This window comes from Lagenorhynchus albirostris, chromosome 15 (genome assembly GCF_949774975.1).
Source record: "Lagenorhynchus albirostris chromosome 15, mLagAlb1.1, whole genome shotgun sequence".
In the NCBI taxonomy this organism is placed as follows: Eukaryota; Metazoa; Chordata; class Mammalia; order Artiodactyla; family Delphinidae; genus Lagenorhynchus; species Lagenorhynchus albirostris.
In genome coordinates, this window is record NC_083109.1 from 79775854 (window position 1) to 79801408 (window position 25555).

At 62.3% G+C, this 25555-nt stretch overlaps 1 protein-coding gene across 6 annotated transcripts; it reads right to left on the reverse strand.

Moving 5' to 3' along the window:
• Positions 1 to 14: 14 nt before the first annotated feature.
• Positions 15 to 24823, reverse strand: SH2B2 (SH2B adaptor protein 2). 6 transcript variants are annotated; one of them, XM_060122737.1, is made up of 9 exons: positions 24749 to 24823; positions 11706 to 12463; positions 8428 to 8529; positions 6663 to 6754; positions 5277 to 5368; positions 5005 to 5166; positions 3670 to 3878; positions 1033 to 1204; positions 15 to 536 (listed from the first exon to the last, which is right to left on the reverse strand). In XM_060122737.1, exons 1-9 carry the CDS (start codon positions 24789 to 24791, stop codon positions 193 to 195), a joined length of 1974 nt encoding a protein of 657 aa, XP_059978720.1. In that variant the 5' UTR covers positions 24792 to 24823; the 3' UTR covers positions 15 to 192. The 6 variants fall into 6 exon arrangements, with proteins under 6 accessions (XP_059978720.1, XP_059978719.1, XP_059978724.1 ...); XM_060122736.1 differs by having other exon boundaries at positions 5005 to 5169; positions 24749 to 24822; XM_060122741.1 differs by lacking the exon at positions 24749 to 24823 and adding an exon at positions 22759 to 22937 and having other exon boundaries at positions 5005 to 5169.
• Between the last annotated feature and the right edge of the window lie 732 nt (positions 24824 to 25555).

A 25555-nucleotide genomic window follows, 5' to 3' on the forward strand; every position in this document is an offset into this window, starting at 1 on the left:
GACGGAGAGCCAGGTGCAGTCCCTAAAACAGGCTCTTTAATAACATTATGTCTTCACTGAAGAGCTTCGCTTTTCCCACCCAGCGCCGGGCGGGGGCCGGCAGGGTCCGTGGGACGGACGGCCACGTGGGCCATCGCCCCGCGGCCGGGCGGGTCCGGGTGGCCCCAGGGCCTTGGCGCCGCCCGCGCCGGCCTAGTAGAAGGAGTACTGGTTCTCGACGGCGCGCGTGCGGCCCCGGGCGCCCTCTCCCGGCCCGGTCTCTGGGGGCTCGTCGGCGCCCCCGCCCGCCGCCTCCAGCAGGCGCTCGGCGCTGTTGCTGCGGCTGCGCGCGCTCAGCGGGCCCTCGACCGGGCGCGAGGCGCCGGGCACAGACGCTGCCGAGGACGACGAGGCGGATGAGGACGAGGCGCCGCCGGCCTCCGAGGGCGAGGCGGGCGGGCAGGCAGCCGCGGCGAGGCTGGAGAAGTAGTGCTGGCCGGCCGGCTCGCTCCAGCAGGTGGGGGGCGCGGGCGCGGCGCTGGGCGAGGGCCCCGGGTCTGCAACGGGAGACCGCGGGCCGTCAGCGCCAAGCCTGGGCCCTGGCCACACCCCGACCCCCAGTCCCGGCGTGCAGACAGGGGCCAGAGCCCCGGAGGAACGGGATGGCCTGGCATCACACAGGGAGCCGGGAACCCGAATTCAGCGCGCCGGGTTCCAGCCCACCTCCCCGATAACTAAAGTCATGGGTATAGGCGACACCCGCGTGCCAGGCACCCTCACTCACCCCTCCAAGGCTTCCTTCCTTCAACAGCTCAGCGCTGAGCCCCACCTGTGCAGGGATCTAAGGGACTCCACCCCCTTCCACCTGCCGGGAATTACTCAGGACACGGATCCCTCAGGGCTGCCACTCTCCCGCTAATCCTGATGCCCGGGTTGCTTACAACTTGCCCAAGACCGGGTGCTCATCCCGCGGGTCTAGCAGGGTGGCAGCCTGAGGGTGACTCCCCCACTGCCCACCTGTCTGTTTGCACGGGCCAGGTAGGGGCGTCTTACCAGGTGGGGGGTCCTGGGCCCGCACATAGCTGCGAAGGGTGATGTCTGCAGAGCCCCCAGACTCCAGCGGGATGGGGTGGGTGTGGAAGTGGCGGAGCATGTCGAGCACAGACTGGAACCACAGGTGCTGCACATGGCACTGCCCGTGGCCGTTCAAGGACAGGCGCAGGTGCTGTGGGCACAGATGGGTGTGGTCAGTGTGGGGTGCGGGGGTCTCGGACTGGCCCCACGCTTGGCAAGTGCCTTGGAAGGTCACGGGGAGGACCAGGTCTCACAGAGGCCACAGGGGTGGTGTCAGAGTGGGGGCGCCTGACACATGAGCCCATCTTAGGGGGGGTCATGCCTATGGCGGGGATGGGGAATGAGGGCCACAGAGCCAGGCTGGGACTGGAGGGAGCATGCATCTGTCCCTATGCTGGGAGCACCCACATCAGGCCCCTCGCACACCCTCTCCATCCCTAGTCTCCAAAAGCCCTAGAAGGTAGAGATTACAGCCTCCATATTAGAGATGGGGAAACCCAGGCACAGGGAGGGGGAGACTCGCCCGCAGCCGCAGAGCACAGAGCTAGGAAGAGAACTCGTGTTTGGGTGACCCTCCCACCCCAGCAGCTAGGGGTCTGCCCACTGTCCCCGTACAGGCAAAGCCCAGCAGGCTGCAGACAACCCCCAGGGTGGCTGGGGATGAATGGCTGCAGACGCTGCTCAACTGTGCTGCAGCAGGAGAGCGTGCAGCACGGAGGAACAGTGCCCACCCGGGCCAGGCGCCTCAGGGAGAGAGAAGCCACAGGCCTGCGGTCTCTAGTGGTGAGCCACAGGTCTCTGGCTTCAGCCCTTTTTTGCTCCATGTGTATCTCACAAGGGGAAGAGTGGCCGTCTCTGGGGTGTGTGTGGCAACAGGGGTGATGATAGGAGGGTGCATGCGATGGGGGAGCTGGCTCCTAGTACAGGAGAGAGAAATCCTGGGGAGGAGGGGAGTGTTCCCACGAGTGAGTTCTGCCACTCGGCAGGGCCAGAAGTTGCCAGAACAGTGTGGGCAAACCCGGGGAACACTCATGGCAGCCCAGGGAAGGGGCTCAGCCCAAACCAGCATAGTGGGGTCACACCACAGCCTCAAGTCGGGGTGGGGCCTTTGGGGACAGAGACCCAGGGCAGAGCTGGGCCCCAGGGAGCGTGTGCCTCTCAGTCTTTGGAAAAACATTCCAGACATTTCTTATCTGAAGGTGAAAAGTGAGGCCTGGGAAGGCAGAGGTCTTCCTTCCCCGGAGGTGTATGAGTAGGAAGCGGCTCTATCCCACCACTAACTTCTCCAGCTCTGCATGGGACTCTGGACAGACACCGTGCTCTGAGAGGCACCAGCTGTGGTGAGTACAAAGTTCAGGGCTGGGTTTTGCCCTGGAAAGAGTGGAGCCTCCGGCTCTGTCTCCCCTCCAAACATCCTGACCCCACCCCCCGACCCCACCCGCCTGCCCCATGCCCCACGGTGGGCTGGGCACCATCCGAGCCTCTGGCTTGGGCAGGCATCAGACCCGGGCCCTCCGAGGAGGCTGCCCTGGGGCCGTGCTGGCTGAGAAGTAAACTCCGGGTCAGGCTGCCGGGGACAGCGTAAAGCGCCTGGTTGTCAGAGGAGCTGGCGAGAGCAGCTGCTTTCCAAGGAGGAGTCCCTAGGGAAGCGCTGCCCATGGGGCCAGCCGGGGGCTGGGACACTGGCTACCAGTGCAGGCCTGGAGCAGGAGTCCTAGCGTGCCCCCTCCTCCAGCAAGGACTGACGGGAACTGTGTCCTGGGCGGAGCCAGGGCTGGGTCTGTTTCCTTAGCGGAAACTCGGGATGGGGGGAGGGGAGTTTGAGGTTCCTGCCCACTCTGTCACACTGAAACCCCCCACGGTCACTGGACTTTCTGTCATGTGTTCCTTTGTGCCTTAGGTCTTTATTAGCACACAGTGCCCTTCCTTGAGAGCCCGCCTTCTGGGTTCACAGCCGTGCCTTTGCCCTGCCCTGTCTGGACCACCCTTCCACTTGTCTTCACCTCAAGGATTCTCTGTCCATTGCACGTCTCAGGTCAAGGTCCTCTCCTACTCTGGCTGGTGGGGTCAGGAGCCTCCTCTGGCGCCCCCTGCTCTGTGGCCCTCCTGCCGGGCCCAGCTCCTCCTCTTCTGCCTGGTTCTCTAGGGCCCACCGTATGTGGTTCCCTTCCACAACCCCGGGCCTGGTCTGAGCACAGGCCTGGCCCGCAGCTGGGGACCACGAGGGGCTGGTGAGCTGTGCTGAGCAGGGGACAAGAGGGGCTCTTGCGTGCTTGGAGCACTGGTGGACCCCAGCCTTGTACGGAGGTGGCTCTCGGTGGAGACCCTCAGAAGCCCTAGTGCTACGTGATCCCCAATGCACAGGGTCAAAGTCAAACCCTCAGAAGGGCCCAGCCTCCTGGGGGCTCGGCCACCAGCAGAGAGGTGCAGGAGGGAGGCGAGTGATTCGGAGCATGGCCGGGGTAGGCCTGGCCTGTGGGAAGCCATGCCACCCCTACACCCGTGGAGCCTCCTCCTGGGCGCAGGTGCAGCCTCAGGACCAGGGCCACCTCAGCCCGCCTCCCCCTGGGCTGGATACTTCCCCGCTGTGCCCCCCACCCGCCTTCCCTGACTTACCTTGGCCTTGCCCTGGAAGTTGAAGGTCAGCACGTACTCGCCAGGCCGAGTCTCACTCTGGCGGATCACGAAGAGGCCGTGGCTCCGGGGCCCGCCTGCCAGAACCAGCTGAGCTGCCTTGACCCGTGACAGTGTCCCGTGGAACCAGGGGTAGTCAGAGAGCTCCAGCTCGGGCTCGGCCTCGGGCTCCGGCTCTGCTCCGTCCTCCACTGCAGAGGGATGACAGTGTGAGAGGCGTGGGGGAGAGAGGGGGCACGTAAACGAGAAAAGGGATGCATCATCTTGTTGGGTTTTTGCATGTAAGATGCTGCTGAGTAATTTAGAACGAGGCAGGGAGCTGACCCACCCACTAAACATATGAGGTAAACTGAGGCATGGAGAGGAGAAAATGATAGAATAAGAGAATGTAGATTTAAGCTACAGACTGGTTTAGCAAATAGTTTAATGATAAGAATGTATCACATGATGGAATGGGTGCCTTTTGTCTCAAGGAAAGACCATTAATAGCAATTGGTGGGATTTCCCTGGTGGCGCAGTGGTTAAGAATCCGCCTGCCAATGCAGGAGACACAGGTTCGAGCCCTGGTCCGGGAATATCCCATGTGCCGCGGAGCAACTAAGCCCGTGCGCCACAACTACCGAGCCTGCGCTCTAGAGCCCACGAGCCACAACTACTGAGCCCACGTGCCACAACTACGGAAGCCCACGCATCTAGAGCCCATGCTCTGCAACAAGAGAAGCCACTGCAACGAAGAGTAGCCCCCGCTTGCTGCAACTAAAGAAAGCCTGCACGCAGCAACAAAGACCCAACACAGGCAAAAATAAATTAATTAATTAAAAAAAAAAACAACTGGCAAATGGTTTCTCTTCTCACATAACACACATTAAATGTTCTTGCACCTCCTGAACCAGTAACAAAACTCCTCAGTACCCCAGCTGTGTCTGCTTGTATGTATAACATCAGAACATGCTTATTTCATAGTCATCGTCCGGTTTTCTCTGGTTTGGTGGGATCACTTAGTTTCCTGGGGTCACTCTCTAAGTCGGCAACAAACCTGGGAACAGATCAAGTGTCTGTGTCCCCAAGCCCTCGTTACAACCCTTTGCACCCCTTTCTGTGAGCGTTTTCTACTGAAACCAGGGCCCGTGGGAGGGGTCACATTCCCGGACTAGCCTGCAAAAGCCAGAACAACCGAGTAGCTGTGCAAAGGACCCAGTGGGATGAAATGTCACTGCTTCTGAGGCTCAGGAAGGGCTTGGGAGAGGCCTGGGGGTGCCTGTGGCCTCGGGCGGGGTCGCAGGGAGGGGCAGCAGGAAGAGTGCAGCCCCACTGCACCTGTGTTATTGCTGTCACTGCCGCTGCCACCTGGGGACTCCAGGGTCTCCAGGAAGGTCTCCAGTGGGACATGGACCAGGGACTCCCCGACGGCATCTCGAGCTCGGCTGTGTGGGGCTGTCACCACGGCTGCCGTTGTCTCTAGGGGCCGGGGCAGGTCCGCTGCTGGAGAAATGGCAGGTGAGAAGCACGTCTGTCTGTCTGACCATCTTTGAGCGACCGTCCCCTCCGACCCTGCCTCCACTACTCCAGCCAGCTCTGTCCCCACCTACCATCCGTCAGGAGCTCACAGCTGCAAGAGGCCACACGGCTGGCCAGACAGCTTCCCCGGGCACAGGGGAGATCGGCATCTTCCTCGCTGTCCCTGCGAAGGCAAGAAAGCGCAACCACGTCCTGCCATGGGACTCGGACCGCAGGCTCATGGAGCCGGGAGTGGCAGACAGTCCCGCGGCCAGCATCAGCCCTGTCCCTCTGCCACACCCTCAGCTTGCTCTGTGGCCGCCATGTGAGTGACCGGGCCATATGGAGATGTCTCCTGGTGGGTGCAGCTCTCCTGGAGGTCACATGACCCCTGCCCCCTAACCCTCGACAGGCTGCCCTCCTCCTAGGATCCCACGGAGGCCCTCATACAGGGGCAGGGCGTGGTGGGGGGCGGGGCCGGGGCCAGCTCCCTTCCCTGCCCTGGGCCTTTGTCTCCCCATCTGTGCCACAAAGTGAGCTTCACCTTCACGAGGGCTGGGGAACGAGTGTGCGGAGCCGATGGCTGGGAGGGCGGCAGGGGAGGGATAACGGCCACTTTGGGGATGGGGGTGGCGGGGTGGGGGGGGCCCTGGGAGGCGCTCAGGACTTTAATTGTGCTTCCTCAAATGAAGCTCTTAATCAGGAGGCAGCAGCCCCTCCCCCGGGGCCTGGCTCACCCCAGTAGCCGGAGCTCCTGCCAAGTGCTCAGCCTGCTGGCCTGCTGCCCCTCCTCCTCCGGCCTCGGGCCTCTCCCGCGCGGCGCCGCCAGCCTCCCTGCTGTTCCTCCCGCACACGGCTGACCACAGCTGCCCTTATTACCAGCCATGGCTCCCCACTGCCCCGACCTACCAGCTTCCGGCGCCCTCACGGAAGTCTCCTCCTCACGGGCTCTAATTCCAGTCACCCGAGGGCCTGACATTCCCTGCGAGTCCCAGGTCCTCGCACACCTCCACAGCCTTTGCTGGGCTGTTCTCTCTCTTCTTCCTCCCTGCCGCCCCCAGCCCCCTCTGCCAGGCTCAGGCCCGCCCTTTGTTTAAGCCGCAGAGAAGGGGGGCACCTCTACCACTACAGCTTCTCGGAGCCCCAGGACTGGATCAGGGGCTTCCCGGTTGGTCCCCCACCCCTGGCACTTTGGGCTCACCCCATCACCCCTCTCCTAGTGGTTTCAGCCTCCCCTGGCGTGAGAACAAGACTTGATTTAACTTCCCTCCAGGTCCCCAGACCCCGAACCTACAGAGCCTGCTGGGAATGGGAGTGTGGGTGTTCTGGCCAGCACCCACCTGAATTGGACTGCAATGGGAGAAGCCCATGTGTCAAGCTCAGCTCCTGCCCTCCCCGTGGAGGCTGGACCAAGGGCACAGCCGAGCTAGGCCCCCCCCCACCCCATCTTCCCATCCTAGGAGCACTTGGGCACTCACCCAGGGTCCACACAGCCCTGGATGTCAGCTACCCACGAGTGCTTCTGCAGGGAGTCGATGGTCTCCAGGATGTACTCTGCTCCGTTCTCCACCTGCGGAGGGGGTGGCGAGAGTCCAGATCACAGCCAGCACCCTCGGCAGGAGGCTCCGGAGCCCAGGACAAATGGCTCATCCCACCCCTCCCCCCTGGGGGCTCACTGGTGAGGGCAGCAGGAAAGACAATGGGGGCCCTGGGTGGAGCCCACACTCTCAGCAGCCCCTTCCTCCTGGGCCCCCCACTGGGGATCATGGAGATGATGTCCAGCCCTGCTGAGCTCAGGTCCTCAGGCCCTGGAGATGCAGCCCTGGAGGAGCCCATGCTGGCTGGGTAAGGGATGGGGAGGTGGGGTGGAAGGGCATCACAACTCTCAAGTCTGTGAGGGGCCGGCTGGCCCAGCAGCGAGTTGAGGGCCCATACGCCTTTGCGCCTGGAACTCCACCTCTGTGGCCACGCCCCTGGGATAAGAAGCCTCCAGAAGGGAAACAAGGAGGAGAAAGCCGGGCCCAGGGTGTGATCCTGCACATACATTGTCTGATGAACTCTTCCCAACAGCCCCGTGAGGGGGGTGATGCTTTCCCCGTCGTACAGATGAGAAGACTGACGTTCAGAGGTTCAGGTAACTCGCTCAAAGTCACACTAGCGCTCGGTGGAGGTGTTGGGACCCGAACCCAGGTCTCTAAGGCCAAGGCCTGGGCTCTGAGCTTCTTGTCGCGTGTCTCAGTAAAGAGCAGTTGGACTCCCAGCATCTCAGAGCTGGGACGGTCCTCGGAACTTCCTTCATCCCCTCCCTGAATGGATGGGGAAACTGAGGCCCACAGCGGGCCGGCAGGTGAGCCCGTTGGCCTCAGGGCTCCTGAGCGTCATCAGAGACACAGAGGCCACCCAGCTGTCGGGGGCGAGGCTCTGACCTGTCTCATCCAGCAGATGAGAGTGCCAGGCAGGGAGGGGCCGTGTCCTCAGTCCCCCGCCTGGGGTGACTCAGGGTATGGGGTTGGCAAACATTTGCTAAATGAATAAGAGAGTTCATGACTAAACAAACAGGGACAGTAAAAACATAAACCCAACCGGGAGCCTGGGGAGGAGGTGCGGGGGGCCTCCGTGCAGCTTCGGGTGGGTAGAACCAGGCCTCCTTGGGGACTTGGCCTCACAAACACGCTCTAATCCTCCAAGGAGGCACAGGGCCACAGCCCTGGCAGCCCGGAGCCGTGTCCTCAGCAACCCAAGCAGGCCACCCCGGCGATGTGGAGCCTGGGAAAAAGAGGAGCTGCCCCCAGACTCACTGGGGTGCCCCCCTGCCCACCCTCAGGGCCTTTGTGCCCTCTGTGGGACCAGGCAGGTTCCCACACTCCAGTGCTGGCCACAGGAGCATTTGCATAACTGCTGCAGGCTGGCTACCAGTTCCTGTCTGTGGGGTGGGTGCTCGCTGACTCCAGTGGGGGAAGGGAGGGGAGGAAGTGAAACTCAGGACCTTCACCCAGGCGCAGGAGGAAATGGGAACGGGGCCGCACATGGTGGACTTGGACGACACCTGGGGCATTTGGCTTTGGAGCCCAGGCCAGGATTCACATCCTAGTCATGTGCTTGACATCTGCGTAGGATCCTGGGACCCCCAACCAGAGCTCCCTCCCCCTGCCCTGCTGCTGGTCCTTTACCCTCACCTCCCCCGACACTGCCCTCAAGCTTTGCCACCCATGAGGGATCTGTGGGGCCCGGGGTGGGGCTCACCTTGAGCACGAACGTGTTGTCCTTCTCCGGCATCTCCAGGGGCATGGTGGTGCGGACCTCAATGATGGCCGACAGAGGGATGCTGACTTTGGGCCTGGAGGCCTGGGAGGCCAGAGGAAAGGGCAGTGAGACAGCGGCCCCAGGGCCTCCTGAAGCCCTCTCCCCCGTCCCCACTCCCAGAGGTCAGAGCAGCCCTCAGCTTAGGATGTCAGGCAGCCCTGGCACAGAGGTGTCCCAATCCCCATTTCACAGATGGGTAAGTTGAGGGAGTTCCTGGGAAACAGAGGGACCTCCCCATATAGTCACACAGCAAGTCAGGGACAGAGCTGGGACTGACATAAGTCTCCCTCCTCTGAGCCCTGAGGGGGTGAACTCTGCCCCAGCTGCCCTTCCGCCCAGCGCACCTACCGGATCTGCGGTTTTCACATTTTTCACCTTGACCCATAGTAAGAAATACATTTGACGTTGTGACCCAGTACACACACACAGGTAAAAATATCTCTGAAACACATGTTTCACCAGACAATATTTACCCTGACTGTGTGATGGAGTGTGAGATTTTCTATTCTATTCTAGTTCATTTAAAAAAAAATGCTCATCTCCCCCTTCAGACGGGATTTTCCACAGCACAGGTCTGGAGCCTCAACTCGGAACAGGACTCCTGGAGCCGGGCAGGCCGTGTCTCTAGGTGGAGGCAAAGGGCCCAGTGTGGGATTTAACCAAGGTGAGCTGGCAGGACTCCTGGGGACGGCCACCCTGCCCCAAAGCTCCTGGCCCTGGCCTGAAGGCCCCCCGGGGCTGCCTTGAGACTGAGATTCCTGGCAGGGCTTGGGCTTTGGGACAGGGGCTTTCTTAGGAGGAAAGGGAAGGGCCACACGTTGGGTGGGCAGGCGGATGGGAATTCCTGGCAGCACTGGCTGCCATCCAGCAAAGCAGGGCTGCGCTTGGGGCAGTGACTGCGAGGCTCGGCTGACCATGGCAGGCCATCAAGCCAGCCAGCGGGGCGGGGGCCGCGGTCCTGGAGTGGGTGGAGCGGACAGGTCTGCAGTGAAGGCTGGTCTGGGAACTACCGCTGGGCTCCCGCTGGCCACGGGCGGTGATTCCTCTGCCTTGCACTTGAGGCCCGTCTGTCCTGGCCTAGCTGCCTCTCACCCGGCTCCAGCTCACTGTTACCACTTCCCTGGACGGAGCCATCAGGCTGTTTCACGACCCCAGACCTTGGCTCACTCAGCTTGAGTCTCCAGAAATGCCTGTCCTGGGGCCCTGCCACCTGGTGAGCACTCATGAAGCTTCCCCTCCTTGTGGCCCCCAGAGCATCCTGTGCTCACCCCACTGAGGTTTATTTTACCATCCAGTCCAGCAAATATCACTTGTCTGGTGGTTCCCTAATGGCAGGGGGCCAGCGTCATTGCTCCCTGGGCCCCAGGGCTGGCCGGCCTAGGGCTATGAGGGCACCTGGGGTCCAGGAGACTTTTCCTGCAGGGTGAGTGAGAGGGCAGGATGCTGGAAGCCTGACACACGGGGCTGTATGAAAGAGCAGGCTGAGGGTCCCCGAAACAGCCCCTAAGCCTGCAGACCCCAAGCCCCGGTCTGCTCCAAGGGCGCAGCTAGGCCTTCAGGGGCAAGAGGAGGAAGAAATCTGGACTGCGGATGGGTGAACAGGACTCAAAGGCAGGGGGAGTGTCAGCAGGGGCTCCCCGTGGGGCTCATACACCCTGGAACCAAACATATTTGGGAAACCGGACCTGAGCCCTCACCAGGCATGCTTCCCACCTGGCTCACTCCTGAATTCACAAACATTTGCACGAAAAAAGGAGGGTCTGAGGCCAGATCTGGGATAGGAACCCACCTGCCTTTCGCAGAGGTTGGGAAAGTGACCCCTCAGGAAGCCTGCCCTCTGCCAGCGGTGAATGGTGGGCTGCAGGGGGCACCGGCTGCTGTGTCCCCTCCCTCGAGGGCAGCAGACATGCTATTTACAGCTGAGCAGCTGTGGTTGCCACTCAGGGCCCAGAGGCATTGAAGCCCTGCCCTGTGGGTGACCCTGGGCAAGCCCCACCCCACTTCCCACCCCTCACTGGGCCTCGCTCTCCCTGTCTGACAAACGGTGGAGTTGGGCTTAGTGGCCTGTGACTCTCTCAGGGACCTAAAGGTGGGGGCCTGGGCAGGCAAAGAGTCCTTGGTGAGTCTGGGCATCCTGGGACTTGGGGAGAAAGCTCTTCAGAGAGTCAGTGTGCCCCTGGGAGATCACCTCTCATGTGGCTCATGGGCACCCCGTCTTGGGGAGCCCACACCCTGCACCTCCAGGGGAGAAAGGCAAGGGGGAGCATCCAGCGTCCCGACAGACAGGGAGATGGAGAAGGAGGCGAGACGCAGGGTGGCTAAAGACAGCGGGGAAAGAATGGGCCCAGAGGTGGGTGAGGGCCCTGGGCGGACAACCCCCCACCCTTCCAAACCTCCCAGTGCACAAGGAGCTCCCAGCTCCGCGCTCCTTTCATTCCCGAGACCACCAGGGTGATGGGTATAATTAGCTCAGCTCTGCCTCCCGCGAGCTGCGTGACTTTGGGCAGCCCACACCCCCTCCCTTCGTTCTCTTCTCTTCTTCTGTGACCTGGGGACCATGCTGCCCGCCTTGCCGGGGCAACTGGGAGGATGAGGGCTCTCAGAAAGTGGGCACTATTGTTAGAGTTATTCCCTCTTCCCAAACAAGGCAGATTTGCTCCGCTGGAGGAGACCCAAAGCTGCCCTCAGGGCTCTGACCTTGAGCCCCCAAGAGAGGGGAGGGCACAGTGCACTCAGGTGAGCGGCCATGCTGGTGACAGCCAGGAGAAGCTTATGAAATCTGGGCCGGAAAGGGGCCACCTGGGCAGGGGCTGGGCTGGAGCGTGGCAGCTAAGCTGGGGGACAAGCAGATTTCCCCTGAGAAGGATGCAGACCCCTGGCAGGCGCTCCGTGAGTGTGCCAATGTCATTGCCTCCTTTCCTCTCTGGGGAGGCTCCAGCCACCCAGGGGCCCCAGGTGAGGAAGAGGAGTCCAGGCAGCCAGGCTCTCCAATACCTCCAAGAACAGTACCCAGAACCCCTTCTGTAGCCAGAGGGCCCTTCTGACACCTCACAGGCAGAAAAAGAGGGCCTGAGGGGTGACTCATCCCAGAGGCAGAGGGGGGCCCCTGGCATCCCAGGTTCCTGACCCTGAATACTCCATCCTGCCCATCAGATCAGGCAGTGCGGTCCCCGAAGCCAGCCCCTCCACGGTCCCCCCAGGTGGGGGTGGGCACTCACCTTGGGCGGCACGAAGAACTCTAGGCGGAAGCGCTCGCCTGCCACGGCCCTGCGCAGGAGCAGGCGACACTTCTGCCACTGGGCGGCGCCCCCGGGGCCCGCGGCCGCGTCGTCGGCCACCATGAAGCGCAGCGCGCCCTCGCGCTGGATGTCCAGCAGCTCCACCTTGGCCGCTAGCGTCCGCGACAGCCGCAGGCGCCGCGTCCACTTGTCGCGCGGCTCGGCTGGGGGCTCGGCGGCCCGCGGGGCGGCGTCGGGCTCGGGCGAGGAGCGCCGGTGCCACATGTCGCGCACGCCGTCCACCACGCACAGGCTCATATTGCGCAACGAGAAGCCCTTGCGGACGCGGGCCTTGGCCGCCGCGTGCGCCGACACGTCCTCGGAGCTCCGCGAGTGGCCGTAGGGCGCGGCTTTGAGCGCCGGGGCCCCCGAGGGCTCGGGCTCCATGGCGTCTGGGGGCTCGGCCGCTCCCCGGGGCGCCGGCCCGGCCACCAGCACGCGGCGCACCTCCTCGCTGAACACGTCCAGGAAGTTGGCGGTGAAGTGGCGGGAGAAGGAGGCCCCGGCGTCGGGCGTGTCGTAGGCCGGGTTGTCCCGCAGGAAACGGCAGAACTTGTGCGCGAAATCCACGGCGGCCGCCTGCGCGTGCAGTTCACAGAACTGCCGCCAGTCCGGGACCGGAACTGGGACCGGGGCGGCGGCGGCGGGGCCGGGGGCGGCACCATTCATGGCTCCTGTCCCATCGCAGCCCCCGGAGGCTGCAGGTGAGAGGAGCGAGTGAATTCCTGACCCATGTCCAGAGCGCCCACCTGCCCCACTCCCCCAGGTCTGTGTGCAAGCTTCAACGTGTGAGGACAACCAGGCAGGGGGGACACGTGTCTGCAAGAGGGGTTACTCTCCTTCAAGCAGCAGTCTCAGGGAACCCCAAGGTCATTCCTGGGCTTGGCGAGGGAGGCTGGGATGACAGACGCCTTCAAGTGGGGTCCCCAATGAGCCTCCAAGTGACCTCGCTTCCCTGAGTACCCTCTTCTGAGGGTCCCCAAAGTTTGGTGGACAGGAAGAAGTCATGCGCAATCCTCTTGGCTCTGCCTTTGAAATATACCAGGAACCCCACCCCTCCGCTGCTCCCCGCCATCCGTGCTGCTGGCCTGGGACCCACACAACCCTTTCTCCTGCCTGCAGTATTTTAGCAGCCTCTTCATTGGTCCCCCGGAACCTGACCTCACCCCCTATAGCCTGTTCTCCACCCAGGAACCCAGTCATTTCTGAAACATAAGACAGATCAGGCCCTCCGCTGCTCAGAATCCTGCAATGGTTTCCCACCCCACTCAGAGTAGAAGCCAAAGTCCTACCCACGGCCCCCAAGGCCTCACGTGATCTGCCTCCATTTGACTCTCTGAGCTTATCTCCCGCCACTCTTCTTGCCCACTCTGCTCTGGTCACACCTGAGTCCCACCCCAGGGCCTTTGCGCTTGCGATTTTCTCTTGTACTTGCCTGGAATGTCCTTTCCCCACACCCCCTCACGTTTTTCAGGTTTCTGTTCAAATACCATCTTGTCCGATAGCTCTCCTTGCCCACCGCTCTATTTAGAATAAGAAATTCTCCACCCAGCGCTGGTGTCTCCGTGCCCTCTGCCTGCTTACTTTTCTCCACAGTGCTTATCCCCATCTGACAGTCTGTTTATCCACTTGCTTGGTCTCGTTCCACCCACCCCTGGACCGCCACCCCCCCCAGCACCACACCCTCCCCAGAGAATACCAAGGCAGCGGTTTTGACAGCCTCATATGTGGCTGTGTCCCCAGTGCTGGGCACATGGCAGGCACTCAGTAAACGCTGAATGAATGAATGAACAAATGAATGTGCTCAGCACACCGGGCATGTCACAGCTGTCACTGCCCAAGCCGTCACATGGGGCCTGAGAACACACAGCTTGTTAGTGACACACCAGGGATTCTCACGCTGACTCTGAGACTGTGGGCGTCACCTCCCAGTGTGGATCCAGTATGACCAGTGTTTCATACTGGCATTGAAGGTGCCGCCTCTTCAGACTCCTTTCCCTCACCGTGGACTGGCTGCCTGCTCTCCTTATGTTCCCACCTCCTGGAACCCTGTTCCCTCCAGAGCTCCCATCCAATCCGGACCTTCCTGAAGAGGCCCTGACCGGGGAATCCCACCTTTCTCCTCCTGTCCCCAGGTGCCCCCATGCTTCCTCACTCCGGATCGCCAAACTGCATGGTGTGTGTCTAGTCATCTGGGGGCCTTGCCTCCTCATCCCCCATCACTCCTGGGGGCACAGGCCCAGCCATTCTGTTTATGCATCTCCTCCCCAACAGGCCAGGGTGAAAATTACTGGTGGAGAAGAAGTGGGGTGCTGCGCTCCTGCCCTGCCTTAGGGAGCCCCTGTCTGAGGGGGCCGGCCAGCGTTAGGGGAACTGAGACAGGGGGTCATGCCCTCGCCTGCCTTTGCAGGATCCCCACAGTTCCCAGCATGGCCCTTCCCTCACAGCTCCTGGGAGCACCATCTCCTCTCTCCTCTGGGATCCAATCTCTGTAACTAATCACCAGGTGAAAATAGCTGCCCCACTTCTGTGAGATCATCTGTGGGGCCTCTGGGCCACAGGGTACCGTGGGAGTTCCCTCTCACCTTGGGGCAACCTCGGCCATCGATCTGCAGTCGATAACCACAGGACAGCCCCAGGGAGGAAACAGGCCACTTAGCACTGAGGACAGTTTTCCTTCCAAACCAGCAGGTCTCCTCAGAGGCTCTCACCCCAGCACTGGCGGGAGAGTAGCAGGGAGTTCAGAGGGCTTCCTGGAGGAGGTGGGGCTTGCACTGGGCTTCATGCTGGCAAAGAGGATGAAGAGTAACTTCACTGCAGCCATGAGCAGTAACTCGGAGGCAGACTTTTCAGGACATGGGGGAGGGGCTGGGGGAGAACAGGGGCTGAGGCACCCATGAATATGGCTCATTCTGGGCCTCTCTCCTGCCCTGCACTTCCTCCTCATCTAGCTAACTCCTACTCATCCTTCAAGAATGAATCCAGGGGCCACTTCCTCCGGGAAGCCTTCCCTGACCTCCCCTGCCTCCCCAGCCCAGGAGACAGGTGTTTCCTCTGAGCTCCCACAGTCCCTGCCTATGCATCCCTCTAACGAGGCGCCCACTGCAGGGTGCCCCAGGTATCTGTTTCCATGTCTGTCTCCCACCTGGCACAGGCACTCCTTGGGGGCAGAAGGCAGGCCTGAGTCATATGCCCGGAATGGGGGTGGAGGCAGGAATGCACCTGCCACCATCACCAAGGCCTTGGCCTGACCTGTGGAGAGCGGGCGTTTCTGAGGGTGGGGCGGGGACGAGGCCCTGCAGCTGAGTTTGTGAAGCCCCGTCCCTGGGCTCCAAGCCCATCCATTTACCCAGCAGGGCAGTGCTCCCCACAGGGGCCATCTCTCTCCCTCCTGAGCCCACCAGGAGGGTCAGACTAGGTGACAGGGCAGCCTGGGAAGGGTCAGCACTGGAGCCAGCAGCAAAGTGTGCCCCACTTGCCATAATTTTGCCCTCCATGGGGCAGGTGGGGACAGGGAGGAAGCCGGTCCCAGTGCCACATCCTCAAGCGTCAATCCCCGTCCCTCCCACCCTTCCTGCTGGTTGAGAATATTCCTGGCAAGAAGGGGTAGAGCGGAGGGACAGGACCCAGGGCAGAGGCTTTCACTGGGTGAGGGGCAGGGGGAGGGTCCCATCTAGGCCGCACTGGAGGCAGGGGTGGAACTCGGAGAGGAATTTGCCAAGGGTGGGGGCACATGTCCTAGGCAGGCACTGGCCTGGGATGCACAGAGGCTGGGGCTGCCTTGACCTCCCCCCTCCCCTGCCCTGACCTCTTGCTGACTGGCCAGGAGCCTAAGGGCCCGATGCCCAGCACAGCAGCCCTCACTGTCCCCTGGGTCCAGCTGGGGCTACACAGAAGTGGCAGGGGCTGTACAGCCAGGGGTAGAAGTCACAAGCAGCCGGGCCAGCCCGGGAGCCCCAGCCCTAGTTACAGACCCAGGCCCAGGCATGGCTCTCTGTAAAGGGGAGGCCGTAAGCCAAGAGGAAGACGGCTCAGCCCCAGCAGGGCACGGGTGTGCTGCCCCCCTCATTTTTAAAGTGAGGAAACTGAGGGCCGTGGGCCAGAACTGGGGAGGAGACCGAGTGCAGGGACTCTGCTGACCTGGGCTCCAGGCCTGACCCCACTGCTCTCTGGGTGAAGGACGTTGACCTCAACTCCAGCCTCTGGGCCTCAGTTTCCTCACTTTAAAAATGAGGATGAGGGAATTCCCTGGCGTCCAGTGGTTAGGAGTCCGCGCTTCCACTGCAGGGAGCACAGGTTCGATCCCTGGTCGGGGAACTAAGATCCCGCAAGCTGCGTGGCATGGTGAAGAAAAAAAAAAAATGAGGATGAGGGGCCGCCCCTCCCTGGAAGGACAGCACAGGAAGTGGTCTCTGCTGTGTTATAATCCATGTGTACCTGTGGGCAGGACTAGGGCTCTCCAAACCTTTGGGTGGAGCCAGGAGGTCTCCAGGGACCAGTCAGTGTGACACCCAATCAATCATTCTGCAGGTGACCACAGACCCAGATGTGGGAAAAGCAGAGCTTCAGGGGGAGGGGAACCCAGAGGTACCAGAAGCAGGGTGGACGAACTCACCGGGCTCCTACTGTCTGGCCTGTCCGGGAAGGCTTATGGATTGACTCCAGCAGGCCCTGGGCTCTCCCTCCTCCAGTGGCTCCTTGGGAATTTCCGCCCGAGTCTCTGCCTGTGTCACTCTCCAGCCGGCTGGAACTTTCTTCCTCACTCCGCTGACTAGTCAAATTCTGCCCCACCTTTAGGCTACGTAAAACACTCTCCTCTTCCAGGAAGCCTTCCCCCTACACTGGCCCTTCCATCCTGCGCTCCCATGGCCCCTGTGGTCCTTGGCCCTCTTGCTTCCATGGGCCGGGTCCCAGCTCCCCCTCCTCTGGCCCCAGGGAGCCAGAAGAAACCTGCCGAGTCCGTGCGGGACAGCAATGGACTGGCCGGTGGGAGACGTGGGCTGTCTCGGGCCAGGCCCTATGTCTCCCGAGGCCTCGGCTTCCCATGGGGGGCTGGAGCAGTGGCCTCCAGCGGCCCCTGTCATGGCCCTTGGACACTGAAGACTGGGGCCCTACAGTCCCTCCAGGAGTGGGACCAGAGGCAGGCAGGAGGTTGCCTCTCACCTTCACGGGCTTCTTCTATGAGGACTCCGGTGGAGACAAAGGGAGCCCCACCCCCATTCCGCCTGGCCTGGGGATCAGGTGGTGGCCCCCCAGCAGCCCTGGGTGGGCAAACTACCCTCCCCAATCCATCACCCTGGGGTTCTTCCAGGCTCAGCTGGGCTGTCTGGCTTCTCCTCCTGGAGCAATGTTTTTTGTTCCCATCTTGCCAGGGCCAGAGGGTGATGGGATGGGGCTTCAGGGAGGCAGGGCAGGGGGTGGGATGGGGAGGGGAAGCATAATCCAGTCCCTGCCTGTTGCCGTTCCAAGCCATGGACTCTCCTAACCCCTCTGCCAAGAACCAGACGGGAGAATCCCCCAACCCCCACCCGGTTAGACGCCTGGGAGAGGGGGCGGCTGGCCTTCCGGTGGTAAAAATAGCACTGACAATTGGAAAAGAGGAAAGAAAGCCAGCCATCAGCCCCCAGTGGCACGCAGTTCCGGACCCCATGGCCAGGTCATTCCTTAAAATATTAATGAGGCGGCCTAGCCACCCTGCTAATGGGCCGGTGACCAATCGATCCAGCGCACAGTGGGCAGCGGCCTGGAGGGGCAGGGAGGCACCGGCGTGGTCCAGGTCCACACCTGCGGGGGAGGGGGAGTGTTCCAGGGAGCCCCAGCTGGAGCTGGCCTCCCTACCACAGGAGACAACCAGCCCCCAGGGAGGGAAGGAGGCCCTGCAGAGCACACCAGCCGCCCAGCAACCTGAAAGGCTGCCCTCTGGGTGGGGGGCAAGGCCTCAGCGGCATCCTCCTCTGTGCTGGGTTCCGGGTTGGGCTGGACAGTGCTACCCGCCCTACCGCGAACCACTCCCGATGGGGAAACCGAGGCCTCTTCTTGGGGCCTCCCCAACACAAGGCCTCCCTCGGCTGCCCCCTGCCCTCCAGGAAGCTGGCCCCTACCACGCTCACCGATGTCCTGTCCTCCAGGCTTCTCAGGACCACCGGCCCGGCCCAGCCCAGCCGACTGAGCACTTTACCACCAAGCCTCCTCCCAGCTGCCGTCCTGGCCTCTGTGGGACCGTAACCCCCGGTCGCCCCTCCGCACCCCGCCCCCTGCAGCACACAGACAACCTTCTGGCCCGCGACGGAGGCAGAGTACCCAGGGCTCAGTCTGTTTCACTGTTGGCGCCTGGGCGTTGGTTCTTAAGTCTACTCCCCCGCCACCCCCCCCCCCCAGAAAGTGTCCTCACAGGGCAGGCCCTGAACCAAGGCCTCCTGCAAGAAGGACGTGCGGCTGGAATTCCCTGACCTTCCCCACCCAGAATATCTGTGCTCGATCCATGACCCTGGCAGGAGGCAGGAGTGGGCGTGATTTCTGGTCTTAATACTCTTGAACTGGCTGGGTCTCTGCTGCAGAGTGGGTCTAGGGAGGAGCTGATTAGCGACAGGGACAGGTGTGGATTAAGAACCCTTGGGACTCTGCCCCTGTCTGTGGGGGTCGGGGTGGGGGGAGGGAGGGGCGGCGCGGGACTCAGCTGGCCCTGGCTTTTCTGAGTATCAGTTTCCGCAGCTGTAAAGTGGGACCATCCTGCACGCAGGCCTGTCTGCTTCATGGTCCAAGGCCTGTGCTGAGGAGCGTCGCCGGGAGGTGGCTGCTAAAAGCTGGCGGAGCAGCTCTGTGCCCTCACGCCTTCCACGCGACTGCCAGCCTTTGCCACCGTGGGAGCGGGGAAGCCCTTCTGCTGAGCCCCCGAGCTTTCAGACAAGCCCCTCTGGCTCTGGGACCTGCAGACCCCTGGTCCGAGGGGGCCCCACAGCTGCTTCCATCACGGGGGCCCGTGGCCGGGGCGTCCCCCCTCCTCCACATCTGACCATCTGACACATGGGACAGTGGAGTGGTTAAAAGCCTGAGATCTGGAGCCAGACTGGCTGGCTTTGCATCCCAGCTCCCCTGCTTCCTAGCCGTGTGACTCAGCCTCCTGGGGCCTCAGTTTCCTCATCTGTTAAAACAGAGGGTAAAAGAGCAATGACCTCAAAGGGCTGTCATGAGGATTAAACAAGTGATTTGTTTAAAAATCAAAGCTCCTCTGCTTCTACTTCCTAAACGTCTTGTATTCATTCCCTCTTTTCCTCCCACTCCTCTGGGCGGAGGACTCCTCCCAAACCTCCTTGTTTCTCACGATCCCCCCCAACCCCTGACAAATCCAGGCTCCACAGTGTGGCCAAGGTCATCTTTCTAGGACTCACATCCAATTGGGCTATGCCCCTGTTTAAAGCCCTTCTCCCCTCACATCTTCCCTGCCAGGAAGTGAGGATTCTCCCATCATACAGATGAGGAAATGAGGTTCTGGTGAGGGAGGTGACTAGCCCATCATTCACTGGATTTGTACTGAACTCCCACCATGTGCCAAGAGCCATGCTGGCGGGTCCAGGGCCACAGACTGGTGAGGGGGGAGTGTGAAGCCAAGTTCACATCTGTCCCTTTCTGTAGCACATGCTACTCCCAGCAGGGCTTTGTCACTGGGGAGCCCTCACTCTGAGGGCACAGTAGGGGGACCCAGGCCCTGCCTGGGGAAAGGAGATGGCCATCCTCAGAGGAGAGGGCTCTCTGACAGGCTGGAGGGCAGGGGAGTCCAGGGCTGGGCCCTGCAGGAAGTCGACATCAGATGAGCAGGGAGCGGGGGCCCCAGGACAATAAGCTGTGCCGGGGCCTGGGGGCTCAGGAGGGAAGCCTATCCTCCTTCAGGAGCACCTGGTGCTGGACAGCTCCTGGACAGGCTCTGTAGGTGGAGAGCAGGCTGGGATGGCTCTAGCTGCACTGGCCCTGCCATCCTGGCATTGCAGAGCAGATGCACCAACCCCTCTCCATCCTTGGCCTGAGCCTCGCGGTCTCTCCCTCTCTCCTGGTGTCATGGATCTCACCTAGGCCCTGATTCATAACCCTCCCAGACCTCCCTGGGCCATGGCCCAGCCCCACAAATCTGCCGGACATCCCCGTCAACCCCTTAGCCCACCAGTCTGCCTTCCGGCTTTTTTCACGATACACATACCAGCGACTCCTAACTGAGACCTCCAGTGCCTCCCCTCGGTTCTGAGTATCCCAGAACTCGGTACTGCAGATGCTTATAAAGCTTCCCCAGGCCTTTTCCCAAACAACCGAACTCCCAGCCTGGCTGAGCTCCGCCACCTCAAACTCTCCACATCCAAGTTTTAATACATCCTCTTCCTCCAACCCCTGCTTGTCCACTGCTCGGAGTCTCAACGTGCAGCCCGGCACTGCCCCACCTGCTTCTCTGCCCCAGTAGCTGGCAGGCCCCTGAACCCAGGGGGGCCCCGGGAACGCCCCCCTTTGTCCTGTCCCGGCCTCCACTCTGCCCCCCCTGCCCCTCGTCCCTCTACAACACCACATGGCTTGTGGCCTGTCTTCTCTACCAAACCGTGAGTCCCCAGCTGGGTGTTATACCCGCCCCCAGGTGGGCCCTAGACACAGAGGGTCGGAAGTATCTGGAGAATGGAGCCCAAACCCTGCTTCACCCAGAGGAGCCAAAAGATGCCGTACTCCCACACACTGCTCTGCCCAAACAGGTGTGGGCCGTGACCTCCTCTAGATGTTGAAGAGTCACCCCTGCTCTCCCCTGGGACAGAGCACAGCCATAAAAACAGACGCACCCGGGCTTCCCTGGTGGCGCAGTCGTTGAGAGTCCGCCTGCCGATGCAGGGCACACGGGTTCGTGCCCCGGTCCGGGAAGATCCCACATGCCGCGGAGCGGCTGGGCCCGTGGGCCATGGCTGCTGAGCCTGTGCGTCCAGGGCCTGTGCTCCGCAACGGGAGAGGCCACAACAGTGAGAGGTCCGTGTACCGCAAAAAAAAACAAAACAAAAAACCCCAAAAAACAGACCCACACAGGTGAGTGGGGAAGAGAAACCTCCCCAGTTTCCAAAGCTGCCGCCGCCCCTCCAGCCCCACGTGGACAGTGAAAGAGCAGGAAGCAAGGCAGGCTCTAAGACTGGACCCGAATGGCATGGGGACAGCTGCCAGGAGGCCCAATATACCTAAACTCCCAAGTCCCTACAACCCAGAATAGACAGGCAGTGCAGGAGGTAGAAACCAGATTCTTGTCAGAGAGAAGTGGTTTGGAAGCCTGGCTTGTTGGTTGAGTGACTTTGGGCAAGTCATTTCACTTCCTTGAATCTGTTTCCTTGTCTGCAAAATAGGGATAATAATAGAACCAAACCCCCAGGGTTGTTGTGAAGATTACATGAGAAACGCCACAGAGGCCCTTAGCCTGGCACGAGTCAGCTCGAAACCACATGCTCAGCCCTGGGGGTCCAGGCTCCACCTGAGTGGGGGTCCCACCTCCTAGGGAAGCTCACCCTTGGGTGTGTGCGGGGGGTTCTCCCTGGGAGACCCACAAAGTAGGGAGGAGGGGTCTAGAAATTTTAGACAGAGTTTTCCCAGTAAGGGTAAGAAAAAAAGCATATGCATTAACTCGATTCCTCAGAACCATTCAATTATCCCGCATCAGCATCTCCTGCCCATCATCACTGACGCCCTCTAGAGGGGGAGAGGAGGCAGTCTGTGGGAAACTGTCTCTGAGAACCCCATAAACGCCCTGAACCTTGCCACTGCCCCCACGGCCAGACCTCCTCCAAAGTTCTTAGAGCTGAAGGGTTCTAGGTCACTCCCAGCCGATGGCCTCCTGGATGGGGCAGGGAGGCCAGGATGGAAGAGATTTGTTCAAAGTGGGAGGCAGGGTTGGGGGGTGGTTCAGGTCACACCCCCAACAGAGGCAGCCAAAGTGTCTTAGGGTAGGCATCCCCTGGCTCCTCCGTTCTCTTAGGGGTGCCCTTTCACCCCATGCTCAGCGACCTGTGTTGGAGGGGGCAACTCTTGCCGGTCCCCCAGCTAGGAGGTAGGCAGCACCATCCCCATTTTACACGGTATTTAATGGAGGCTCAAAGGGCACAGGTAGGGTTCAATCCAGGTTTGACTCCCAGCCCTGAGGCTCTCCCCTGCACCTTGTCCACGGTCACTCCTGGGGCTGTCCAGTCACCCCCGCGCGGCTCCTGAGGGGTCCCAGTCACTGCAGACTCCTCCCCCTGAAGACCCCACTTCGTGGGCTGCTGGGGTCCCTGCCTCTGCCTGGTCCTGGCCCGCTGGTTTGGCGCGGTGCCGGGCCCCGCGCTGCCCGCAGGTTCATCAATGGCCGAGGCCGAAGGGACTGAATGGAGGGCATGAACCCGCCCCTTCTTAAAGGCGCCGGCCTCTCCGGCACCCTCAGAGATCCTCCCCCCTACGGAGGGCTGCAGGAGAGTTCCCAGGGTGGGCGGGTCGAGAATGGAGACCGTGAGAAAGAAGGCCTGGGCCAAATGGAGGGCGTGCCGGCCCAGCGACGGTGGTCTGGGTAGGGTCCCTCCCGTGGCCGGCACCCTCCTTCCAGGTTGGCCCTCCCCCAGCCCCCGCAGCCTAGGGAAGAGACCCCAGCGCTCCAGCCCCCCCAGCCCCCAGCCAGAGACCCCTCCTCCAGGGGGCCCGCTGCGCTCGCCCCACCAAGGGGCCTGGCCCCTGGGAAGGGGCCTGGGCGCAGCTGCTCCGGAGGCGGCTCGGCCCCTCCCGCCACTCCCGCCCGGCCCGGGATGGGGGTCGGAGAGCCGATCCCCGCCGGGGGGCGCGTCTCCTCCGTCGCGCTCCCTCCCACCCGCGCACACAAAGACAACACGCGCGGACCGGGGCGCGTGCGGCCGCGCTCCCCAGAGCAGCAGTGCGCACACACACGCGCGCCCTCAGAGACGGATGGAGTCCGGGGGTGATGGACGGGGGGACGAGGGAACTGAGGACAAGCAGGCCATACCTACAGGCGCGCAGCTGTGGCCGGGAGGGCCGGGGCGCCGGAGGAGCGCTGCCCGGACCGCGGCCGGCCTCCCGGGGCCCGGCGGCTCATGGCCAGCGGGGGGTTCGGGGTCCCTCCGGAAGGGAGCTGGCGTTGGCGGCGGCTCCTCCCTCCGTCGTCCACAACCTCGAAGGCTCGTGCGCTCCTCACTGGCCCAGCGCGGCCCCGGTTCGGCTCTCTCGGCGGCCGAGCCCGGCGCGCTCCGAGCCCAGCCCCGCGCAGCGCGCGCCCCGCCCGCTCCCCCTCCTACCCTCTGCCCGTGCGGCGCGCGCCTTCCCGGCCCCGCCCCCGCCTCGGGCTCGGCCCCCTCGCCCCTCGCAGGTCCCGCCCCCGCCGCGCCCCCCGCCCTCAGCACGAGCCTGTTCGGCGCCCGCCGCTGCTGCTCGCTGCCTCCGGGTGGCGGCGGTGGCGGCGGCTGGACTGCCGAGCCTTGGGGCCCAGAGGGGTTAGGAGCTGGCTTGCAGCCGCTGCATTTGGGGCGAGAGTCCGCGGCTGCCGGGTCTCGCGGAGCAGGCTCCAAGCCAGGCTCCGGAATCCCCGCCGTGCAGAGGCGTCCCCCGGAGCCGGGGGTGGTGGCCCCGGGAGCGTGGCGGGTGGAGGCCGGGTGGGTGGCCTGAGTAGTAGGGTAGTGGGGTGTATGGGGCGTGGGCGCCCGGCGGGGGCCCCGGACCCTCCGGCGTGGGTACAGTGGGCGTCTCGAGAAAGCCCAGATGTCGCAACGGGAGAAGTCAACGTCTGGTTCTCATAAATCCCAAGGGCGAGCACCACGCCCCCTCCCCCCAGCGCTCCGGTGCAGGAAATAGACCCGGGGCTACAGGGCAGGGAAGACCCGAGCACAGGTCCCACCTCCCCACCTTCACAGTGATGGGGACACTGACGCCACCCGGGTAGGTCTTCAGAGGTCACACAGGGCTGATGGGGGGAGGGGAACACAGCCCTGTCTTCCTCACCCCTGCTTGGTTCTGCAACCCCAAAACCCGGGGCATAGGTTAGGGCAGATCCCAGTCTGGCTGAAAGAACAAAGACTGCTGCTGGCCTTTGCGAAAGCTTGTGGACTAACCCCTGGGGAGCTGGGGACCTCCAGGAGGCTTCCCAGAAGAGATGGAGGGGCTCCAGCAGGCCTGGAAGGCGCCCAAGAGGAGCAGAAGGGCATCAGTGTGAGCAGAAGTGTGGAAGGGCTGCTCAGAGATGAGACCTATTGCTTGCTCCTTGGGGGGGTGCCGGACTCCTCCCCTCCTCTCCATTCTTGCCCCTGCCCCAGGCCCTCAGCTCCCACAGGCAGTTAGATCTGCGTCTCCCTGCCTTTGCTAAACTCTCTGCAACCCCACCTCTGGCTGTTCTGTGATCTACCATGGTCTTCCTGCTAGCTGGGAGTGCCTCCATATGTTGCCCTCCCCCACCCATGGTGACCTCTGACCTGTAGAGAGCTCTTTAACCTTTCCCAAAGCCATTTCGCATCTCTAATTTCCCAGCAAGCAGGACAGGCAAAGAAGGTTTTCTTCCCAGTCTTGTGGATGGAAAGGGTGGGGCCTAGAGAGGAGCGGTGGGCTGGTGAAGGTGGAGACTGCCCCGGAGTCCTCACCTCCGGCCTGCCAGCCCTGGGCTGCCCTCCACAGGGGCTCTAAAGCAAGGCCGGCCTGGTCTGAGGCCCTGGTACCCGGCCCCTACCCTTCCACACACAGACCGGCTGCTCTCTCGCCAGGACCTGGCTAGCAAACACTTCATGAAAGCTTAGGTGCGGACCAAACACCGTTTGGAGCTGCACAGAGGCCTGGACATCTGTCTGGGAACCTGACCTATGAAGGGGGCTGGGAGGCGTGTGGGAGTGTAGGGGTGGGTGCGTGACCGCCTGCAGAGTGGGAGAGAGGGAGGGAGGCTCCACGCTGCGCGGCCTGGCTGTGGACCCCACCCTCATGGGAGATGGGAGAGCCTGGTCCCCCAGTGGACTAACCTGGTTCCGAGTAGTGGGCCGAGCTCCACTGGTGGGCTGTCATTGGCCAGGGAGGGTCGTGGGGTGTGGAGCCCCGGGCAGGACAAGAGCGCTGATCGCCAGGGAGGAGGAAGTGAGGGGTACTCTGACCTACAAGGAGGAACTGGTGGGAGAAGTGGAAGTGGCTGGGGTGGGGAAAGGGCGGGCGGGGAGTGATTAACCAAGGGTAGCTCTGTCATGGGGACAGGAGCGAGGGTCAGGGAGGAGAGGTCTATCTGGTGTCCCCAAGGGCAGGAGGCTCTGTGGCCTTAGAGGACGTTCTGATGGGATAGATGATGAGGGACGCTGGGGTGGGACCCCAAAGGGGACCCCTGGAGTCACAAACTCTAGAGCATTCAGGGCTAAAGCTCAGACAGGGATAGCATGGGGGACTCTGGCCTGGTGGACTGCAGGGTGGGAGCTGGGTGTGGAGCCAGTCTCATGGGCCACCTGTCCAGTGGGATAACGCCAGCCACCACAGACCAAGAGGAAGCCCGGTGTCTGGGTGGGAGGGGACCCACACCAGTGGGGCTGGGCTGGAGGCCAGGTGGCCTGGAACCTGTGACTCAGCGGTGTCCCCATGCAAGCCTGGCACAGGGGGCTTGGTGGGCATGGGCTCTGCAGTGCGTGGCAGGCAGGGCCCAAGGGAAAGGGAGAGTACACGGCTCCAGGGTACACAGAAAGGGAAGCAGGTGTTCCCTAGGAGTTGATATCACACATCCAACCACAGCCTGACAGGCAGTTCTTAAAAAGGAATGGATTTCTCTTTTTGATTGGGTTGTCTGCTCA

Coding starts and splice junctions, on each gene's coding strand:
- SH2B2 (XM_060122736.1), bottom strand. CDS start 24,791: ATGACAGCCCACCAGTGGAGCTCGGCCCACTACTCGGAACCAG. Junction 8,530..11,705: donor AGTTCTTCGTGCCGCCCAAG/GTGAGTGCCCAC, acceptor CTGGCCTCCCAG/GCCTCCAGGCCCAAAGTCAG. Junction 6,755..8,427: donor ACAACACGTTCGTGCTCAAG/GTGAGCCCCACC, acceptor CCCCCTCCGCAG/GTGGAGAACGGAGCAGAGTA.